The sequence below is a fragment of the Pristiophorus japonicus genome, chromosome 9, assembly GCF_044704955.1.
Source record: "Pristiophorus japonicus isolate sPriJap1 chromosome 9, sPriJap1.hap1, whole genome shotgun sequence".
NCBI classification, from domain to species: domain Eukaryota; kingdom Metazoa; phylum Chordata; class Chondrichthyes; family Pristiophoridae; genus Pristiophorus; species Pristiophorus japonicus.
In genome coordinates this window covers 26,151,351-26,172,109 of record NC_091985.1, presented here as the reverse complement: position 1 = coordinate 26,172,109, position 20,759 = coordinate 26,151,351, and the positions used below count along the sequence as shown (strand labels likewise).

General features: G+C 46.6%; 1 protein-coding gene across 1 annotated transcript in view; it reads left to right on the top strand.

The window, feature by feature from the left end:
• Positions 1 to 20,759, top strand: part of smyd3 (SET and MYND domain containing 3) — a 1,321,352-nt gene that overhangs the window by 1,244,791 nt on the left and 55,802 nt on the right. The window contains exon 10 of the mRNA XM_070889200.1: positions 5,921 to 6,095. Coding sequence (XP_070745301.1) covers positions 5,921 to 6,095 — 175 coding nt within the window. The remainder of the gene's footprint in view (positions 1 to 5,920; positions 6,096 to 20,759) is intronic.

The following is a 20,759-nucleotide window of genomic DNA, read 5'->3' as shown; positions in this document are numbered from 1 at the left end:
AATTTCACCCATGAAAGGTCTGGCTCTAACTTTTAGACCATGCCCCTTGTCCTAGACTCTCCAACAGTGGAATTGGTTTCTCTCTATCTACCCTATTTGTTCTACTTTTTGGATTTATTAGTGACTATCTTATATTTATGGCCCCTAGTTTTGATCTCCCTCAAAAGTGGAAAAAAAAATTTCTATGTCTACCCTATCAAATACCTTCCATAATTCTATCAGGTCACCCCTCACCCTCATTTCTAGAGAAAGAAGCCTCATCCTATTCAATCTTTCCTGATGGGTATAACCTCTCAGTTCTGGTATCATCCTTGTAAATCTTTTTTGCACCTTCTCCAGTGCCTCTATGTCAGTGCTCCAAGTGTGGTCGAACCAAGGTTCTGTACAAGTTTAACATCACCTCTCTGCTTTTCAGTTCTATCCCTCTAGAAATAAACCCCAGTGTTTTGTTTCCTTTTAAGGTCTTATCAACCTGTGTGACTGCTTTTTGCGATTTGTGTTTCTGTATGCCTCGATCCCTTTGTTCTTCTACACCATTTAGACGCTTCCTTGGCGTATATGGCCTCCTTGTTCTTCTTACCAAAATGCAATACCTCGCACTTACCAATATTGAAATTCATTTGGCAATTACATTTTGCTATTTTTGTCATTTGCCCATTTAGATCCATGCACACTGCACATTCCACCCCAGATGACAGGGTGGGTAGCTCTCATGTCTCTGCCCTTTGGTGGATGTGACTCATTCCCATTTAGAAGGTTTTAACAGACAGCCAATTAATGTTTTCAACAAAAGAAAAGGGCCAGCTGGTCAGAGAACTTCTTCATTTATTTTCTGGAGTTGCACACGTGAACGGTTGCCAGTGCTGCTCTTGAGCCAACTGGTCAGAAGCGACCAATAATGGCTGAAGGCATCTCCCGTTCAGTTAGTCTTGCAGTTTCCCCCTCGGTGTTCCGCCCCATGCCTTGCTGTGGAACTTCTCGCTGGGCAGTGGGGGCTATGGTTCCACATCAGCTTCCAGTCCTTCACTCCAGGGTTCAGTGAGGGCAGCAGGCTCGTCAGTCCTGAAGGGCAATCAAAACCGAGCCCCAATCCTGTTCTCAACTTTTGTGCGCATTTTTCAACGGAAGTCTATGGGTTGGATTTTCGTTGGGTTTCACCCCGGAGCGGTGAGGCCTTTTGTATCCAGTCCCGATCCTCTGGTCGGGTTTTCCACGGCTTAGAAGCACCGCTGGGAAGAGCTGCGCCAGGTGTGCAATGCCTCTCGTTGCGACACCGGCAGTAGTTTGGACTCACACCCGACCCGTACGCCTTGAAGCGCGCCCCGCGATGACTGCCGGGGAAAACAAAGCGGTCCAGCCCTGTCGGCGGTGGTGAGGTAGCTAAAGTGCAAAAAAAGGTAAGTTCCAGTGTTTATTCTTTAATTTTTTTGCAGCAATTTGTGTTGTGGTGATGTGGGTAATGTTTTTGGAATGTTTTAGTGATTTTTTTTTTCCCCCTCCCAAGGCCACTCTCGGAGCACTCCCGGCCCCGCACTTTAGTTGGCGAGGTTCTCATTTTTTGCGCCGCAAAAGTTGTACAACGCCTCCCTTTGCACTGCACCCCTGGCGCAGGGCCCAGATGGCAAAAATTTCTCCACACAGCGCAAACATTACCCGGGCAGTAACTTTCCCATCCCGCCTCCGTTTTCGCCCCAAACATGGCAAAACTGAAAATCCAGCCCATTGGACAGTGATCAGGAGTGAGAATCACGGCTTATTTGTTTTTGTTGCCTCCTAAAGCCAGCGGTGCTGAGGCCAACTGTAGTGCTCCTATTGCTACCCCAATTGACATCATTTATCTCAGTACAGAACAAGGATCAAACCTGGTACCATCTGGTGGTGCCATCTGGCCTTATGTGACTTCACACAAACACTCATTCTGCCTCCCCTCTCCTCGCTATCTCTTTCTCTTTGCCTCTCTTATTTTTCGTCCTTTTCCTGTTTGTCTCCTCTCTCTGGCTCTTCCCCCGTCACTCATTCTCTCCTCTTTCTCCAATCTGCTCCCTACCTGTTCTCTCTCTCACTCTCATCCTCTCACTCGCCCTTTCTTTCTTTCTCTCTCTGCCTCTCTTCCTCCTTCTCATTAAATGGAACAAATAATTGACATAAATACCTATTATTCCTGTACATGAAACCAACACAATCACAGAGATTGCATGACACAAAGTGAGTTCAGATCACAACATGTTGCCAGAATAACCAGAACATATGAGCAACTCCTGTTGGCAAATCGCTTTCTAGATTGGAGCTTTGAGCTGCTCTCCTACCATATGCTCACAACCTCATTGTAAGGAGCCTTCCATTATCACGTCAAGACATTCCTGCATTATTAAAGTAATTTATAACTGGCTGCCACTTCAACCCATTTATATATATTTTTTTATTATATATTGATTAGTTTAATGCATATTTTATACGAGGCAAGTTTCTGTAGAAAGTTGCGAAGCCAAAACTACAGATAATGGGGTTGAAATTCTGATGTCCTGGGCCCGTACGAAGTTTCTACGGACCCGGGAAGGCATCAGAAAAGCCGGTTTTCAGCGCGTAATGCACATGCGCTGAAAACCGGCTTTTCCAATCTGTCAAGCTTGGAGCTTGACAGATCGTAGGCATCACGAGAGCGAGGACAGTTGTACGGACAAGATTGCGGGATTTACACATATCTTGCTTGGCAAATGTCCTCAAAAATCTTGCGCCTGAAGAAGCAGGCACATAGCCTACTTTTATAGGCATAAAAGTTTAAAAACATGATTAAAATAAAATTTAAAAATATATATTTATGTTAAAACCCTGCCCACTCAGGTAATGTTATTTTAAACCCTAACCCTAACTTTTTTTTAAATTCGGCAATTTTTTTTTCTTTAAAAAACATGTATAACAACTTTAATTTCTATTAGTGTATTGTGTGAGGTGCTTTTTAAATGTTTTATGTAGTGTTTGTGCGTTTTGGGGTGTTTCTCATTCATAGTAATAGGAGATTTGTAACGAATCTCCTATTACTATGAATGAGAAAATACTTACCTGTGATTGGGTGTCCAGGCAGGGAGAGGAGGCCTGTGGACCAGGATTTTGAGCAGGAGCAGCAGCTTCAAGTAAGTGCGCATTTTATGTCTATTATTTAGTGCTTTGCCCGCGGGAAGTCCTCGAAGAATTTCTGCCCCAATATTATTTTGGACACTATTCCAAGTTCTGCAGCTCTTCCACATAAACCTTCTGAATAATTATAACCATTATAATGATATAATTCTTAGTCAATTTAAGAACAGAAGATCATAAAAAATAGGAGCAGGAGTCGGCCATAAGATCCCTCGAGCCTGCTCTGCCATTTTTAATACATTCAGGGCTGATCATTGACCATTGGCTTTGCAACTTTCTACAGAACAAAAGACAAGTGGGAGTCCTTGGGTGCGAAATTGTCCCGCGCCCCGATTGGGGGCGGTAAACTTCCGAGGCCAGGGCCTTTAGTGCCCGGCGCTCGAAGGAAGCAGATCACTTTCTCTTCCTTTGGGGGCAGTGTCCCAGGGCGCTACTGGGATGAAATGTTCAGCTCTACGTGGATGTTCCACGTAGCACTTATGTGCTTCAACGCCCCTCCCCTTCGATTAAAGGGGAGGGCCGCTGTGCACTCTGCACGGCCTTTGGTGGCCACCACTGGACCACCAGGGCACCGTGTGATGGGGCCAGCATTCCGGCATTCAAGATGGATTGCCGGGCAGTACGATGGCGGCCTGGACCTCGCTCGGGCCGCCATGGTCGAGCTGACCCGAGAGTCGGTCGAAAACAGATGGCGGTCCAGGGCTCTGGCACCTCCCCTTTAATCAGCGCACCGAAAGCGGATGTCCGAAGCAGCCGTTGACACCTGCTCGCGCCATCCTCGTGGCCGGCGGAGCAATTTCCTTCGCTAGGCGTTAAGGGGTCGGCGCGGGGCGGTGAGGGGTCGCCGCGTATGGCAAAGACATCATCGCCGGTTGCTCGGCTCCGCAACTTCCTGGCCAATTTCCCTTGAGGCAGAAACGACCCCATCACCCGGACGGAAACTGTCTTGCGCCCCGTTAGCGCCCCCCGGAGGTGCTAATGGGGTTATTAAAAGGGGCACTTTCGTCCCCCTTGTCTTTAATTTAATCAGCACGCTCTAATAGCTTTGAAACCAAGGGAGCAAAGTAAGACATCATTAAGAAAGAAAGAGCCTGCATTTATATAGCACCTTTCACAACCTCAGGACACTTTTGAAGTGTAGTCACTGTTGTAATATAGGAAACGCAGCACCCAATTTGTGCACAGCAAGCTCCCACAAACAGCAATGAGCTAACGACCAGTTAATTTACGATGTTGGTTGAAGGATAACAACTGGCCAAGACACTAATGAGACACTAATGATGCCTCCTCTGCTCTTCTTCGAAATGGTGCCATGGGGTCTTTTACCTCCACCTGAGGGGGCAGACAAGGCTCTCAGATCATCATTATATCATCGTCAAACCTCCAAGACTGCATGGCAGACTGTGATGCACTCCGAGCCATTTCTTTTATTTTATCATTTCCTTTTTTGACAGAGATAGTTAGCCCTTCCTGTTTGAACAGCCGGTACAAAAGTCGCTGCCTTTCCCTTGCAGTGTCACATAATGTGACTGCAGTCCCAGGACATCAGGTTCTTGTGTGGGAGTTCCTGCAGGATGCAGGCTGCCTACACGACGAACCCCGTGATTCAACCATGCCGACAGAACTTAAGCCGTGCCTGACGGTTGGTTTTCCTATCTTTGTTTAAGTGGGGAACCCGAGGTATTGGGCCCAAAGCCAGAGTGGAGGACACCACCGAGGGTGAAAAGAATAGGAGAGAGAAAGCGAGCTCAATTGGGAAGAACGTAGAATTTACAGCACACAATCAGGCCATTCGGCCCAACTGGTCTATGCTGGCATTTATGCTCCACTTGAGCCTGCTCCCACCTTACTTCATCTCACCCTATCAGCATAACCCTTTATTCCTTTCTCCCTCATGTACTTATTATCTAGCTTCAACTTAAATGCATCTTTGCCATTCACCTCAACTGCTCCCTGTGGTAGCGAGTTCCACGTTTTTGCCACTCTGACCTGCCTTGAAGGAGACAATTGCACTGAAGCACAAGACAGGAGCAGGTGATGATAAAACACTCCAGGGGGAGCGATCTCTGTTTAATCTCAATCCCTTGCCTTTCTGGTAAGGGATACCTGTATGTGACTCCAGTCCTACAGTACAGAGTTGACCCTTATTGCCCTCAGGGGTAACTAAGAATGGGCAATTAATTGATCAACCACATCTCAAAAACAAAGTGAGATAAAGTGGAACACTGTGTTGCGGCCAAAGACAAATTTTAGTGATGGGTTCCCTTGGCGTAGACAGAGTTAGACTGAGTTAGCACAGCAGTTCTTAGGCGATGTCAAGTTTGGTTTTTAAAGGCCTCAAGATTGTGGGAAAAAAAGAAAGGCGGAGGAAGGTAGAGAGTACCAGTGTCTTGAGGCCCTGGGAAAAGAAGGAGTTCGAGTAGGACCCTGTCTGCTGAGTCTTGGGTTGGGTGGCGTATTTGGAGTTTCGGAGGAACAAGATATCCTCATGTGTAAAGAATGTAATAGCAGTGGGGATGTGGTCACACACGACACAAAACAAGTCACCACTACTCCTGTTTTGAACTGTCTAACACACTGTTCTGATATATAAAAAACTAATTAAATTGGAGATATATTATATGTCTAATATTTGTTTAGGAACAAAGTAGCCAGGAGCATGAGTCCCTCCAGAACAGAGCAGATGCCCTTATTTAGCATCAAGCATCTGTCTTTTGTAAAATAATATCTTATAGGTTTTTTATTTTATTTTCCTGCCTGACTCCTTAACTGAAGTTAATAACAGATTGGGAACAAATGATGGACATGTGCCAGGCTTTCATAGATAAGAATCGAGATGTCCTCCCAGACACTAACCTCTATCTGCTGAAGATGCTCGACGCTGCAATGGATGCTTGCATTCACCTCACCCGCTGGGAGGATGCCTTGCGCTACGGCATAAGGACTCTGCATCCCTATCGGTAAGTGAAAAAATTCCGATAGCCACGGTGTCATCTCTTTGTGTGTTCGTCTCAGATTGTGTGTGTGTTAATGTGTGTGCATGTCTGAGAGTGTGTGTCTGAATGTGTGCGTGTGTGTGTGTGTCTGAATGTGTGTGTCTGAGTGCGTGCATGTGTTTGTCTGTGAGTGTGTGTCTGAGTGTATCTGTTTGTTTGTCTGAGGAATGTGAGTGTCTATGTGTGTGAGAGAGAGTGTGTGTCTTGAGAGTGTGTATGTGTTTGTGAATGTTTGTGTGTGTGTGAGATTATGTGTGTGAGTGTGTGTGTGTGTGTATGTGTGTGAGTGAGCGTGGGTGCGTGTAACTGTTCCCAGCCCTGTCAAGTCTGGGACTCTCCAATTATCATTTCAAAATTAAATCTAGTTTAATGTATCTCACTCATAATACAAATGCAGCCTTATATATTTTATTGGTTTTACAATCTTGCCTCGCCCTTTTTGGTCATAAATCTGCTTTAACAGTTGTCTGATATTGATGGCTGTCCCCCGATATCTTCCAGTACTGCTCTCCATGGTTATTGCTGTTGGATAGCAGAAGGGTGACCAAAAGATCATGTCAAAAAATAACATCTTTAACTTAATTGCCAGATGAAAAATCTATGTTAAGCAGCTTCTCTGAAAGTCTTTTAATTCAAGTTAACTCTTCAGAGGCTCTGTTTACATTTCACCCCCAATAACAAATGTGCCACCGTACCTTTTTGAAGTTATTTCACAAAGGAACAGGAATAAATCATTGAGCCCCTTGAGCCTGCTCTGCCATTCATAGATCATGGCTGATCAGTACATTAACTCCATCTACCCGCCTTGGTTCCGTGACTCTTAATGCCCTTACCGAACAAAAAATCTATTAATCTCAGATTTGAACTTTTCAATTGACCCCCAGCCTCAGCATGTTTTTGGCAGAGAGAGTTCCATATTTCCACCACCCTTTGTGTGAAGAAGTGCTCCCTGACATCCCCCTGAATGGCCCAGCTCTAATTTTCAGGTTGTGCCCCCTTGATCTGGACTCTCCCCATCCCCCAGAGATAACATTTCTCTCTATCTGCCCTACAGGGTGTTACTACATAACGTTCCTCAGCCAAACACACAGGCAGAGGTGATGACACCTCCATGCCCCACCCTTTGCCAATTGCTCACTGTAACCCAGGAGCTGGGCAAGGAAGAGGCCTGTACTAACTGTGCTCTCTCGGTCTGCGATACCTGTCCATTTGAGCAGGCAGTCCAATTCAGGAATAAGCCTCATCTGGGAATTTCTAAAATGTCTGTTTTTTTTTTAGTAAAGTCTCGTTTTCCCCTACTTCCTTCTGCACCATATGATGTGCACAAATTGGTTGTGAAGATAGTCAATTCATCTTCATCATCAGCAAAGCAAGTCTCAGAATGTAAACCCTGACTCCACCCCAAGCCCCATCCAACCTGTGCCCTATTCAGTTTTGAAACTAACAAAGGTTGCCAACCATTGGCCCTCGAAAGGGTATAGAGGAGGTTTATCAGGATGTTACCATGGAAGAAAAAAGACTTGCATTTATAGAACACCTTTCATAACCTTAGGACGTCCCAAAGCACTTTAAATGAAGTACTTTTTGAAATGTAGGTGCGATTGTAATATAGGAAATGCGGCAACAAATTTTCAACCAGCAAACTCCCACAAACAGATAATCTGTTTTTGTGATTTTGATTGAGGGATAAATATTGGCCAGGACACCGGGGATAACTCCCCTGCTTTTCTTTGAAATAGTGCCATGGGATCTGAGAGAGCAGATGGGGCCTCGGTTTCACGTCTCATCCGAAAGACAGCACCTCTGACAGTGCAGCACTCGCTCAGTACTGCACTAGAGTGTCAGCCTAGATTTTTCTGCTCAAGTCTCACAACCTTCTGACTCAGAGGCAAAAGTGTTACCCACTGAGCCACAGCTGACACTTCAGTTATGAGGAGAGGTTGGAAATGTGAGGACTGGCACTGACACAAACGTCCCAATTTGCTGACAGGTGAACGCACTGTATTTCCTTGGAACAGAGAAGCTCAAGAGGTGACCTATTAGAGGTTTTCAAGGTGATGAGGGATTTTGATAGAGAATGCTGGCGAGTGGGTCAATAAGCAGTGGTAATAAAATTAAAATCATTCGCAAAAGATCTAGATGGGAGGTGAGGAGAAATGTTTTCACTCGGAGTGTTGTCAGGATCTGGAACACTCTACCTGAAAAGGTGGTGGAAGCTGATTCCCGAAAATTTTTTAAAAGGGAGTGGGACAGGTACTTGAGGATGAGAACTTACAGGGTTACAGATATAAAAGCGGGAAAGTGGGACAAAGCACGACTGCTCTTTCAAAGAGCCAGCACAGGCACGGCAGGGAGAATGGCCTCCTTCTGTGCTGTAAGTTTCGATGAAAATCTTGGACTAGGTTTAGAAATCTTGCTCTCTCCTTCCAATGGGGATAGTGCTGGGATGGTAGTATCTGTGCTGTTGATTCTAAAACTCGTGTAGATGCACAATATGTCGCTGGAATACTACACGGGAGATGATGTAGACTTGTGACTGTCTAGAGCATAGCTGGAATACTATAAATAGTCGGGATGCTAAAACATGTTGCTTCTAGTCGGAACACTGGATGGGATGAAAGTGTGAACAATACGGGTAGAGGTTTGATCGTTGACAATGTGAAAAATTCAATACAGTAATACTTTTTATAATATTTTGCTGGGAAACTTGCTACACAAGAAGGTAAATGTGACTTATAGAAAGATCTAAGCTAAGAAATTCCCTCCCAAAATCGCTCTGCCTCTCCACCTTTCCCTCCTGTAAGACACTCCTTGAAACCTATCTCTTTAATCAAACTTTTGGGCACCATTTGTTAAGGGAAAGTGGTGTCTGACTAACTTGATTGAATTTTTTGAGGAGGTAACAAGGAACATAGAAACATAGAAAATAGATGCAGGAGTAGGCCATTCGGCCCTTCGAGCCTGCACCACCATTCAATAAGATCATGGCTGATCATTCCTTTCCTGCTTTCTCTTCATACCCCTTGATCCCTTTAGCTGTAAGTGCCATATCTAACTCCCTCTTGAATATATCCAATGAACTGGCCTCAACAACTCTCTGCGGCAGGGATTTCCACAGGTTAACAACTCTCTGAGTGAAGAAGTTTCTCCTCATCTCAGTCCTAAATGGCCTGCCCCTTATCCTAAGACTGTGTACCCTGGTTCTGGACTTCCCCAACATCGGGAACATTCTTCCCGCATCTAATCTGTCCAGTCCCGTCAGAATCTTACACGTTTCTATGATCCCCTCTCATCCTTCTAAACTCCAGTGTATAAAGGCCCAGTTGATCCAGTCTCTCTTCATATGTCAGTCCTGCCATCCCTGGAATCAGTCTGGTGAACCTTTGCTGCACTCCCTCAATAGCAAGAACGTCCTTCCTCAGATTAGGAGACCAAAACTGAACACAATATTTCAGGTGGGGCCTCACCAAGGCCCTGTACAACTGCAGTAAGATTTCCCTGCTCCTATACTCAAATCCCCTTGCTATGAAGGCCAACATACCATTTGCCTTCTTCACTGCCTGCTGTACCTGCATGCCAACTTTCAATGACTGATGAACCATGACACCCAGGTCTCCCTGCACCTCCCCTTTTCTTAATCTGCCGCCATTCAGATAATATTCTGCTTTCGTGTTTTTGCCCCCAAAGTGGATAACCTCACATTTATCCACATTATACTGCATCTGCCATGTATTTGCCCGCTCGCCTAACCTGTCCAAGTCACCCTGCAGCCTCTTAGCGTCCTCCTCACAGCTCACACTGCCACCCAGTTTAGTATCATCTGCAAACTTGGAGATATTACACTCAATTCCATCTTCTAAATCATTAATATATGTTGTAAAGAGCTGGGGTCCCAGCACTGAGCCCTGCAGCACTCCACTAGTCAATGCGTGCCATTCTGAAAAGGACTCGTTTATCCCGACTCTCTGCTTCCTGTCTGCCAACCAATTCTCTATCCATGTCAGTACATTACCCCCAATACCATGTGCTTTGATTTTGCACACCAATCTCTTGTGTAGGACCTTGTCAAAATCCTTTTGAAAGTCCAAATACACCACATCCACTGGTTCTCCCTTGTCCACTCTACCAGTTACATCCTCAAAAAATTACAGAAGATTTGTCAAGCATGATTTCCCTTTCATAAATCCATGCGGACTTGGACCAAACCTATCACTGTTTTCCAAATGCGCTGCTATGTCATCCTTAATGATTGATTCCAACATTTTCCCCACTACTGATGTCAGGCTAACCGGTCTTTAATTACCCGTTTTCTCTCTCCCTCCTTTTTTAAAAAGTGGTGTTACATTAGCAACCCTCCAGTCCATAGGAACTGATCCAGAGTCGATAGACTGTTGGAAAATGATCACCAATGCATCCACTATTTCTAGGGCCACTTCCTTAAGTACTCTGGGATGTAGACTATCAGGCCCTGGGGATTTATCAGCCTTCAATCCCGTCAATTTCCCACCTAATAAGGATATCCTGCAGTTCCTCTTTCTCACTAGACCCTCGGTCCCCTAGTACATCCCGAAGGTTATTTGTGTCTTCCTTTGTGAAGACAGAACCGAAGTACTTGTTCAATTGGTCTGCCATTTCTTTGTTCCCCATTATAAATTCACTAATCTTTTTCTCTTCACATATCTATAGAAGCTTTTGCAGTCAGTTTTTATGTTTCCGGCAAGCTTCCTCTCGTAGTCTATTTTCCCCCTCTTATTTAAACCCTTTGTCCTCCTCTGCTGAATTCTAAATTTCTCCCAGTCCTCCAGTTTGCTGCTTTTTGTGGCTAATTTGTATGCCTCTTCCTTGGATTTAACACCATCCTTAATTTCCCTTGTTAGCCATGGTTGAACCACCTTCCCGTTTTATTTTTACTCCAGACAGGGATGTATAATTGTTGAAGTTCGTCCATATGATCTTTAAAGATTTGCCATTGCCTATCCACCGTCAACCCTTTTAAGTATCATTTGCCAATCTAATCTAGCCAATTCGCGCCTCATACCGTCAAAGTTACCTTTCATTAAGTTCAGGGCCCTAGTTTCTGAATTAACTTTGTCACTCTCCATCTTAATAAAGAATTCTACCATATTATGGTCACTCTTCCCCAAGGGGCCTCGCACAACAAGATTGCTAATTAGTCCCTTCTCATTACACATCACCAAGTCTAGGATGGCCAGCTCTCTGGTTGGTTCCTCGACATATTGGTCTAGAAAACCATCCCGAATACACGCCAAGAAATCCTCCTCCACCACATTGCTACCAGTTAGGTTAGCCCAATCAATATGTAGATTAAAGTTGCCCATGATTACTGCTGTACCTTTATTGCACACGTCCCTTATTTCTTGTTTGATGCTGTCCCCAACCTCACTACTACTGTTTGGTGGCCTGTACACAACTCCCACTAGCGTTTTCTGCCCTTTGGTATTCCGTAGCTCCACCCATACCGATTCCACATCATCCAGGCTAATGTCCTTTCTACAATTGCATTAATTTCCTCTTTAACCAGCAGTGCCACCCACCTTCTTTTCCTTTCTGTCTATCCTTCCTAAATGCTGAATACCCCTGGATGTTGACTTCCCAGCCTTGGTCACCCTGGAGCCATGTCTCCGTGATGCCAATCATATCGTATCCGTTAACTACTATCTGCACAGTTAATTCGTCCACCTTATTCCGAATACTCCTCGCATTGAGGCACAGAGCCTTCAGGCTTGTCTTTTTAACACACTTTGACCCTTTAGAATTTTGCTGTCAAGTGGCCCTTTTTGTTTTTTGCCTTGGGTTTCTCTATTCTCCTTTCTATCTTTTGCTTCTGCCTCCATTTTATTTCCCTCTGTCTCCCTGCATAGGTTCCCATCCCCCTGCCATATTAGTTTAACTCCTCCCGAACAGCACTAGCAAAAACTCCCCCTCGGACATTGGTTCCGGTCCTGCCCAGGTGCAGACCGTCCGGTTTGTACTGGTCCCACCTTCCCCAGAACTGGTTCCAATGCCCCAGGAATTTGAATCCCTCCCTGCTGCACCACTGCTCAAGCCACGTATTCATCTGAGCTATCCTGTGATTCCTACTCTGACTACCACGTGGCACTGGTAACAATCCTGAGATGACTACTTTTGAGGTCCTACTTTTTAATTTAACTCCTAGCTCCCTGAATTCATCTCGTAGGACCTCATCCCGTTTTTACCTATATCTTTGGTACCTATATGTACCACGACAACTGGCTGTTCACCCTCCCTTTTTAGAATGTTCTGCACCCGCTCCGAGACATCCTTGACCCTTGCACCAGGGAGGCAACATACCATCCTGGAGTCTCGGTTGCGGCTGCAGAAACGTCAATCTATTCCCCTTACAATTGAATCCCCTATCACTATAGCTCTCCCACTCTTTTTCCTGCCCTCCTGTGCAGCAGAGCCAGCCACGGAGCCATGGACTTGGCTGCTGTTGCTCTCCCCTGATGAGTCATCCACCTCAACAGTACTCAAAGCGGTGTATCTGTTTTGCAGGAGGATGACCGCAGAGAACCCCTGAACTTCCTTCCTTGCACTGCTCTTCCTGTTGGTCTTCCATTCCCTATCTGGCTGTGTACCCTTTTCCTGCGGTAAGACCAGCTCGCTAAACGTGCTATTCACGTCATTCTCAGCATCGTGGATGATCCAGAGTTCATCCACCCGCAGCTCCAGTGCCGCAATGCAGTCTGTCAGGAGCTGGAGGCGGATACACCTCCCGCATACGCAGTCGTCAGGGACACCGGAAGCGTCCCTGACTTCCCACATAGTACAGGAGGAGCATAATACGTGTCCGAGCTCTCCTGCCATGACTTAACCCTTAGAAAAACTTAATTTGCCAACAATAATGCTTAAGGTTACTTACTGACACTTACCCCCTTGGCTGTGACGTCACCTTTCGATTTATTTCTACTTCTTTTTTGCCTCCCTGCTGAGCTGCACCGGCTGGCCTCTCCGACACACCTCGCTGGTCCCCGAACTGCTGGGCCTTTTATAGGCCGCTGCCGCTCCGACTCCCGCCTCTCCGACACACCTCGCTGGTCCCCGAACTGCTGGGCCTTTTATAGGCCGCTGCCGCTCCGACTCCCGCCTCTCCAACGCACCTCGCTGGTCCCCGAACTGCTGGGCCTTTTATAGGCCGCTGCCGCTCCGACTCCCGCCTCTCTGACGCACCTCGCTGGTCCCTGAACTGGTACACTACATCAAATGCACTATTCTCATCGAGGAGGATCAATGAGGCTAGTGCATTTGATGTCGTGTATTTGGATTTTGGCAATGCTTTTGATAAGGTCCAACATGGCAGACTGATCACCAAATTAAAAGCCTATGGGATCCAGGGCAAAGTGGCAAGTTAGATCCAAAATTGGCTCAAAGGCAGGAAGCAGAGGGTAATGTTTGATGGTTGTTTGTGTCACTGGAAGGCTGTTTCCAGGGGGTTCTGCAGGGCTCAGTATTAGGTCCCTTGCTTCTTGTGATATACATCAATGATCTAGACTTGAATATAGGGAGTATGATTAATAAGCTTGCAGCTGATACTAAAATCGGCTGTGTGGTTGATAATGAAGAGGAAAGCTGTAGACTGCAGGAAGATATCAGTGAACTGGTCAGATGGGCAGAACAGTGGCATATGGAATTCAATCCAGAGAAGTGTGAGGTAATGCATTTGTGGAGGGCTAACAAGGAATGCGAATATACATTAAATGGTAGGTCACTGAGAAGTGTAGAGGAACAAAGGGACCTTGGAGTGCATGTCCACAGATCCCTGAAGGTAGCAGGGACTCCCAGGTATCAGTGGGGATGTTGCACTTTATCAGGGAGGCTTTGTAACATTTCCGCTGCGCACCTTTGGCTCGCTTGCCGTGAAGGAGTTCCGAGTAGAGCGCTTGCTTTGGGAGTCTCGTGTCTGGCATGCGAACTCTGTGGCCTGCCCAGTGGAGCTCATCAAGTGTGGTCAGTGCTTCAATGCTGGGGATGTTGGCCTGGTCGAGGTGCGTCTGTCCTCCCAGGGGATTTGTAGGATCTTGTGGAGACAAGCGTGCTGCTGCTGCTCATCATATTGTTGATGATGATCAGTCCAGTGCTGGCCCAGACACAAAACCTGAGGAGGAAGTGTATAGTTTGTATTCGTTCTCGTCAAAGAGCCAGCCGATAACTGTTAATGTGAAGCTGAATGGCATGTCTGTATCAATGGAGCTGGACACGGGTGCAAGTCAGTCGATCATGAGCCAAGTGACATTTGACAAGCTGTGGGACACTAAGGCTGTGAAGCCTAAGCTGAGTCCAGTCAAGGCCAAGTTGCATACTTATACGAAGAACAAGATCCGACTTCCTGTATTGCCTGTATGACATCCGAAAGTGGTGCCCTCTGGTGTCAGGTGACCCCAAGCATAAATATATTACAAACGCTCCAACAACCAGTGATTCACCTTCAGGAACAACAATTCGTATTTATACAGTGCCTTTAACGTCACTTCACAGGTGTGTTATCTAGACAAAATTTGACACCAAACCACATAAGGTGATATTAGGACAGGAGACCAGAAGCTTGGTCAAAAAAGTAGGTTTTAAGGAGTGTCTTAAAGGAGGAGAGAAAGGTAACGAGGCAGAGAGGTTTAGGGAGGGAATTCCATGGCTTCGAGCCTAGGCAGCTGAAGGCACGGCCGCCAATGGTGGAGTGATTAAAATCAAGAGAACAGACATGGGGCTTAATTTTTCCCAAAGCTTTTTTTTGGCGTACTTGAAGAGCTACTCCCGTTTTTTGGGGCCCAAGTACGCCAAAAAGTCAGATCTTGTTCTTCGTGTAAGTTTCCCCGTTTGATTTTGGTGCAGCCTAATCTGTCCTTTAGTTTTGGGGTTGGAGCCTTGGGCTGCGCCAAAAAGATCGGGTTGCCACTGTAACCAGGAACACAATGCGGGCTGAGGCTGGAAAGTAACACTTACAGCTCAGCTCACAACCTGCACAAGCACATTAAAATATATTGCAGCAACTTAAGACCACCGTAAAATACATTGCAACAACTTACCTCCATTAAATTATTAAAGTCGCACACCCCCCGCGCCCCCCCCCCCACCCCCCCTCCTCCCAGTGCTGGTGCTGATCCCTGCTTCTATCCCAGGCCGAAGAGCCTCCCGGTCCCGCTCCCCCCGCCCCTAGCCCAGGTCGAGTGGCTTGCCGGTCTGCTCCCCCGCCCCTATCCCAGGCCGAACGGGCTCCCGGTCCATTCCCCCATACCTATCCCAGGCCGAACGGCTACCTCCCTCCCGGTCCCCGCACCTAACTATACCCGAAAGGCTCCCCCCCACCCCCACTCTCTCGCCCTCTCTCTTACCTCTTCTGCTGCTGCTGTCTGGGCATCTGCTCCACTTACCTGCGCCGATTTCCTTAACTCTCCAGATGGTTTGTCTACAGAGGCCACATACACTGGCCTGAGAAGAACTGGAGTAACTCTCAGCTGACCAAACTTGCCTAAATGGCCAGAATTTGTGCAAGTGGCAGGTTACGCCCCCTTTGGATGAATAAAAAACATCCCTAAAAAATTTTTTACTAACTGAGTTACGCTGTGCAAATTGATTGGGGAACTGTGGTTTTTTAACTTAGGCCAAAAAAGCAGCCTGCGCCAAAAAAAAGCGCAAATCACTGGAGAAAATTGAGTCCATAATCCCTCTTACACAAACCCCTAGATTGGACGTTTTTGCAATATTTACGATGAAGATTGAGATGGGGGAAACAAGTAGATTATTTCACATATGAGTAAGGTCTTTTATTTTAAATCTCTGATCTCATATAGTCATGTATTCATCTTTGACTGGAAGATGAAATTTCTCTCACATCTGTATCTCCTTAGCTACTATCATAATAACACAGAAACGGCAAGTTAAAATGAATCATTCCTTTGCATTTTTCTTGTGAACGTCATTTAATGCAGTAATTTAATGTCAGGATTTTCTGTATAGGGGGGCCCCCCTGCAAGTACTGTGAGCCCATCTGACCTAATTTCCAAAAGATAGGTTGATATACAATGGAAAGAAAATCGGCGGGCTGATGCGATCTGTCAATTTCCCACTGTGTGGGAGGGTTAGGTTAAAATTACCCCCATATCATCAGCAACCCAAAGGAAACCAGCACTATAATATTGGAAAATAGCTGTTAGTATACAGCAACAGAAATAGTGGGCTAGTAAACCAACAAATAGTGATGGCATCGGGAACTGGCTACAGAGACAGTGGATGCATTGGTTGTGATCTCCCAATATACCCTAGATTCCAAAAAGGTTCCAGTGGATTGCAGGGTAGCAAATGTAATCCTGCTATTTCAGAAAGGAGGGAGAGAGAAAATCGGGAACTACAGCCAGTTAGCCTGACATCAATTGTCGGTGAAAATGCTGGAATCCATTATTAAGGAAGTGGTATCAGGGCACTTAGAAAATCATAATATGATTAAGCAGAGTCAACATGGTTTTATGAAAGGGAAATCGTGTTTGACAAATTTATTCGAGTTTTTTGAGGATGTAACTAGCAGGGTAAATAAAGGGGAACCAGTGGATGTAGTATATTCCCAAAAGGCATTCGATAAGGTGCCACATAAAAAGTTGTTAAGCAGAATAAGGGCACATGGGGTTGAGGGTAAGATATTAACATGGATAAAGGATTGGTTAACAGAGAGTAGGGATAAACGGGTCATTTTCAGATTGGCAGGCTGTAACTAGTGGGGTGCCGCAAAGATCAGTGCTTGGGCCTCGGCTATTTACAATCTATATTAATGACTTAGATGAAGGGACTGAATGCAATGTATCCAATGTTGCTGACAATACAAAGCCAGGTGGAAAAGTAAGATGTGGAAAGAGGTGACATGATAGGTCCAAGTCAGCATGGATTTGTGAAAGGGAAATCATGCTTGATAAATCTTCTGGAATTTTTTGAGGATGTTTCCAGTAGAGTGGACAAGGGAGAACCAGTTGATGTGGTGTATTTGGACTTTCAGAAGGCTTTCGACAAGGTCCCACACAAGAGATTAATGTGCAAAGTTATAGCACATGGGATTGGGGGTAGTGTGCTGACGTGGATTGAGAACTGGTTGTCAGACAGGAAGCAAAGAGTAGGAGTAAATGGGTACTTTTCAGAATGGCAGGCAGTGACTAGTGGGGTACCGCAAGGTTCTGTGCTGGGGCCCCAGCTGTTTACATTGTACATTAATGATTTAGACGTAGTATCTCCAAATTTGCAGATGACACTAAGTTGGGTGGCAGTGTGAGCTGCAAGAAGGATGCTATGAGGCTGCAGAGTGACTTGGATAGGTTAGGTGAGTGGGCAAATGCATGGCAGATGAAGTATAATGTGGATAAATGTGAGGTTCTCCACTTTGGTGGTAAAAACAGAGAGACAGACTATTATCTGAATGGTGACAGATTAGGAAAAGGGGAGGTGCAATGAGACCTGGGTGTCATGGTACATCAGTCATTGAAGGTTGGCATGCAGGTACAGCAGGCGGTTAAGAAAGCAAATGGAATGTTGGCTTTCATAGCGAGGGGATTTGAGTACAGGGGCAGGGAGGTGTTACTACAGTTGTACAGGGCCTTGGTGAGGCCACACCTGGAGTATTGTGTACAGTTTTGGTCTCCTAATTTGAGGAAGGACATTCTTGCTATTGAGGGAGTGAAGCGAAGGTTCACCAGACTGATTCCTGAGATGGCAGGACTGACATATCAAGAAAGACTGGATCAACTGGGCTTGTATTCACTGGAGTTCAGAAGAATGAAAGGGGATCTCATAGAAACGTTTAAAATTCTGATGGGTTTAGACAGGTTAGATGCAGGAAGAATGTTCCCAATGTTGGGGAAGTCCAGAACCAGGGGTCACAGTCTAAGGATAAGGGATAAGCCATTTAGGACCGAGATGAGGAGAAAGTTCTTCATCCAGAGAGTGGTGAACCTGTGGAATTCTCTACCACAGAAAGTTGTTGAGGCCAATTCACTAAATATATTCAAAAAGGAGTTAGATGTAGTCCTTATTACTAGGGGGATCAAGGGGTATGGCGAGAAAGCAGGAATGGGGTACTGAAGTTGCATGTTCAGCCATGAACTCATTGAATGGCGGTGCAGGCTCGAAGGGCCGAGTGGCTTACTCCTGCACCTATTTTCTATGTTTCTATGTAAGGAGCACTCAAAGAGCCTGCAAAGGGATATAGGAGGGTCTCTTAGGCGGTCCCTTGTATCGAGGATGACTAGCTTCCACACCAAAAAGGGATGAGTTCACAGATGTTTCGATGAAAGACCTGATATTCCCAGATCCCGAACTGCATGTTAAAGGGTGGAAGACGGCTGTGCGTGGATTTTTTTAACGTGTGGTGGCCGTTGCACACCAGCCACCACACGGGCTTGGTCCAGTGGCAAGGATTAACCAAGATGACTGGAGACCAGCTCTGCTGCATGGACCAAGTGTGCACACATACTGCAGTGTGAGCTGGCCCATGCTGCCCCAGGGCCCTTGCCTCTGCTGGGATATGGACAAGTTAAGTGAGTGGGCAATAAGGTGGCAGATAGAGTATAATGTGAGGAAATGTGATCTTATTCACTTTGGTAGGAAGAATAGAAAAATGCAATATTTTTTAAATAGTGAGAAACTATTAAATGTTCGTGTTCAGAGAGATTTGAGTGTCCTAGTACAAGAAACACAGAGGGGGTGAATTTCACCTGGTTTATGCCTCCTGTTAGCACCTGCAGGGGGTGGTAATGGGGTGCTGGCGCTAACACTTACCACCTCACTCTCTTGCGCCCCAGAGATCGTGACGTCATCCGGTGCGTAGTGCCCCGCTATCGCCCCGAATGCAGTATTCACTCCCGACCCATGCAGCATCGACAGGCGTCAACAACGGCAGTTGCAGGAGATGTCACCTTGGCTTGCTGCATGGGGAGTACTAATTAATGACAGTGGTGGTCAGGTAGGGCAAAATGTATTTATGTCCCCATTCTGGTACCTCCTGATTTCCTTAGCCCCCGCGATTGCTCAGGCCTGCACTCTCTGAGAGTGCTTAGGGCTGCTATGTACACAGCGCAGATTCCATGGCCCAACACACACAACACGAAAAATCATTCACCCCAGCATTGGCCCTTCCCTTTAAGGGAGGGAAGGAGCCTGCACAGATGGCAGCGCTGCACAGCATTGCTCAGCGCTCCCTCTCACTCATTTTAGCACTCTTAAGGTAGCACCTGATTTAGTGCTCCAGTACCCTCTTGGGGTGCAAAAGCGGAAGTTCCTGTCAGCTGCAAATCCTTTTCGCCCGGCAATACTTTTGTGCTCCCTGAAAAGTTATTGCCCCAAACGGGGCGCTACGCAATTTCTAGCCCAGAGAGTTAGCATGCAGGTACAGCAAGCGATTAGGAAAGCAAATGGCATGCTAGCCTTTATTGCTAGAGGATTGAAGTACAAGGGGAAGGAAGTTTTGCTGCAATTGTACTGGGCTTTGGTGAGACCACACCTGGAGTACTGGTGTGGTCTCACCAGAGCCCTGTACAATTGCACAGTTTTGGTCTCCTTATTTAAGGAAGAGGATATACTTGCCTTAGAGGTGATGCAACAAAGGTTCACTAAGTTGATCCCTGGGATATGAGGACTGGCCAATGAGGAGAGATTGAGTAGATTGGGCCGATACTCTCTGGAGTTTAGACGAATGAGGTGATCTTATTGAAACATATAGGGGCCGAAATTGCCCACCGCTGGAAACGGGGCACACCTACCGTGTTTCTGTAGTTTCTACCGACGCGGTGGATGCGGTGGCCTCTTGAGCCAAATTCCGCTCTGTGGCGGGTTTTTTCCGGCGGACCGGAAGTCGGTCGTAATGGGGGTGGAAATGGGGCGGTAAGTGGAAGTTCGCAGTGTCGAGGGGCGGAGACTGGGGCGGGTGTAGTGGCCGCCATTGTCAGTCATCAGCGTAGCGCTGATGCCGTCATGACAGCGCCGCGTCACCACGGCTCTCCCCTTCGCTTAAAGGGGAGAAACTGTGCGATTTTGTAAGTTCGGTCCACTGGGCCACCAGGGAGGGATTTGGTCGGGCCAGCAGCCTGGCATCCAAGCGGGGGTGCCAGGCTAACTGTTAGTGGCCTGGCTGAACCTGGGGGCATAATTGTCGGCCCGACATGGCAGTCGACCGACAAAAAAGAACATGGCGGCTGCGGCAGTTGGTCCTCCCCTTTAATGGGAGCCACACCGCCATTTTACAAGGACTACAACCTCACTGCACCGGCAGAAAAAAGCAGCTTTTGGCACCGCGCAGCCAAAGCAAGATTTTTCGGCGGATTTTGCCATCGGGGGGAGGGCGGGCGGGTGGAACATCAGTGGTGCGCGCTCTGAAAACGCACTTAGGGCAGATCGACAGCAGCGGAGCAGTAGGCGGAGGGGAGCAGCTTACCGCCGGGGTACCGCAGTAGTGGAAGTTTCAAAATGGCGGCAATTACACGAAAAATCGGCGGCCATTGCACTCCACAGCGTGGCCGACTATTTCCGGTGGTAACAGGTCTTAAAGGAAGGGGCATTTTGGCCCCATTAGATTCTGAGGGGGATTGACAGGGTAGATGCTGAGAGGCTGTTTCCCCT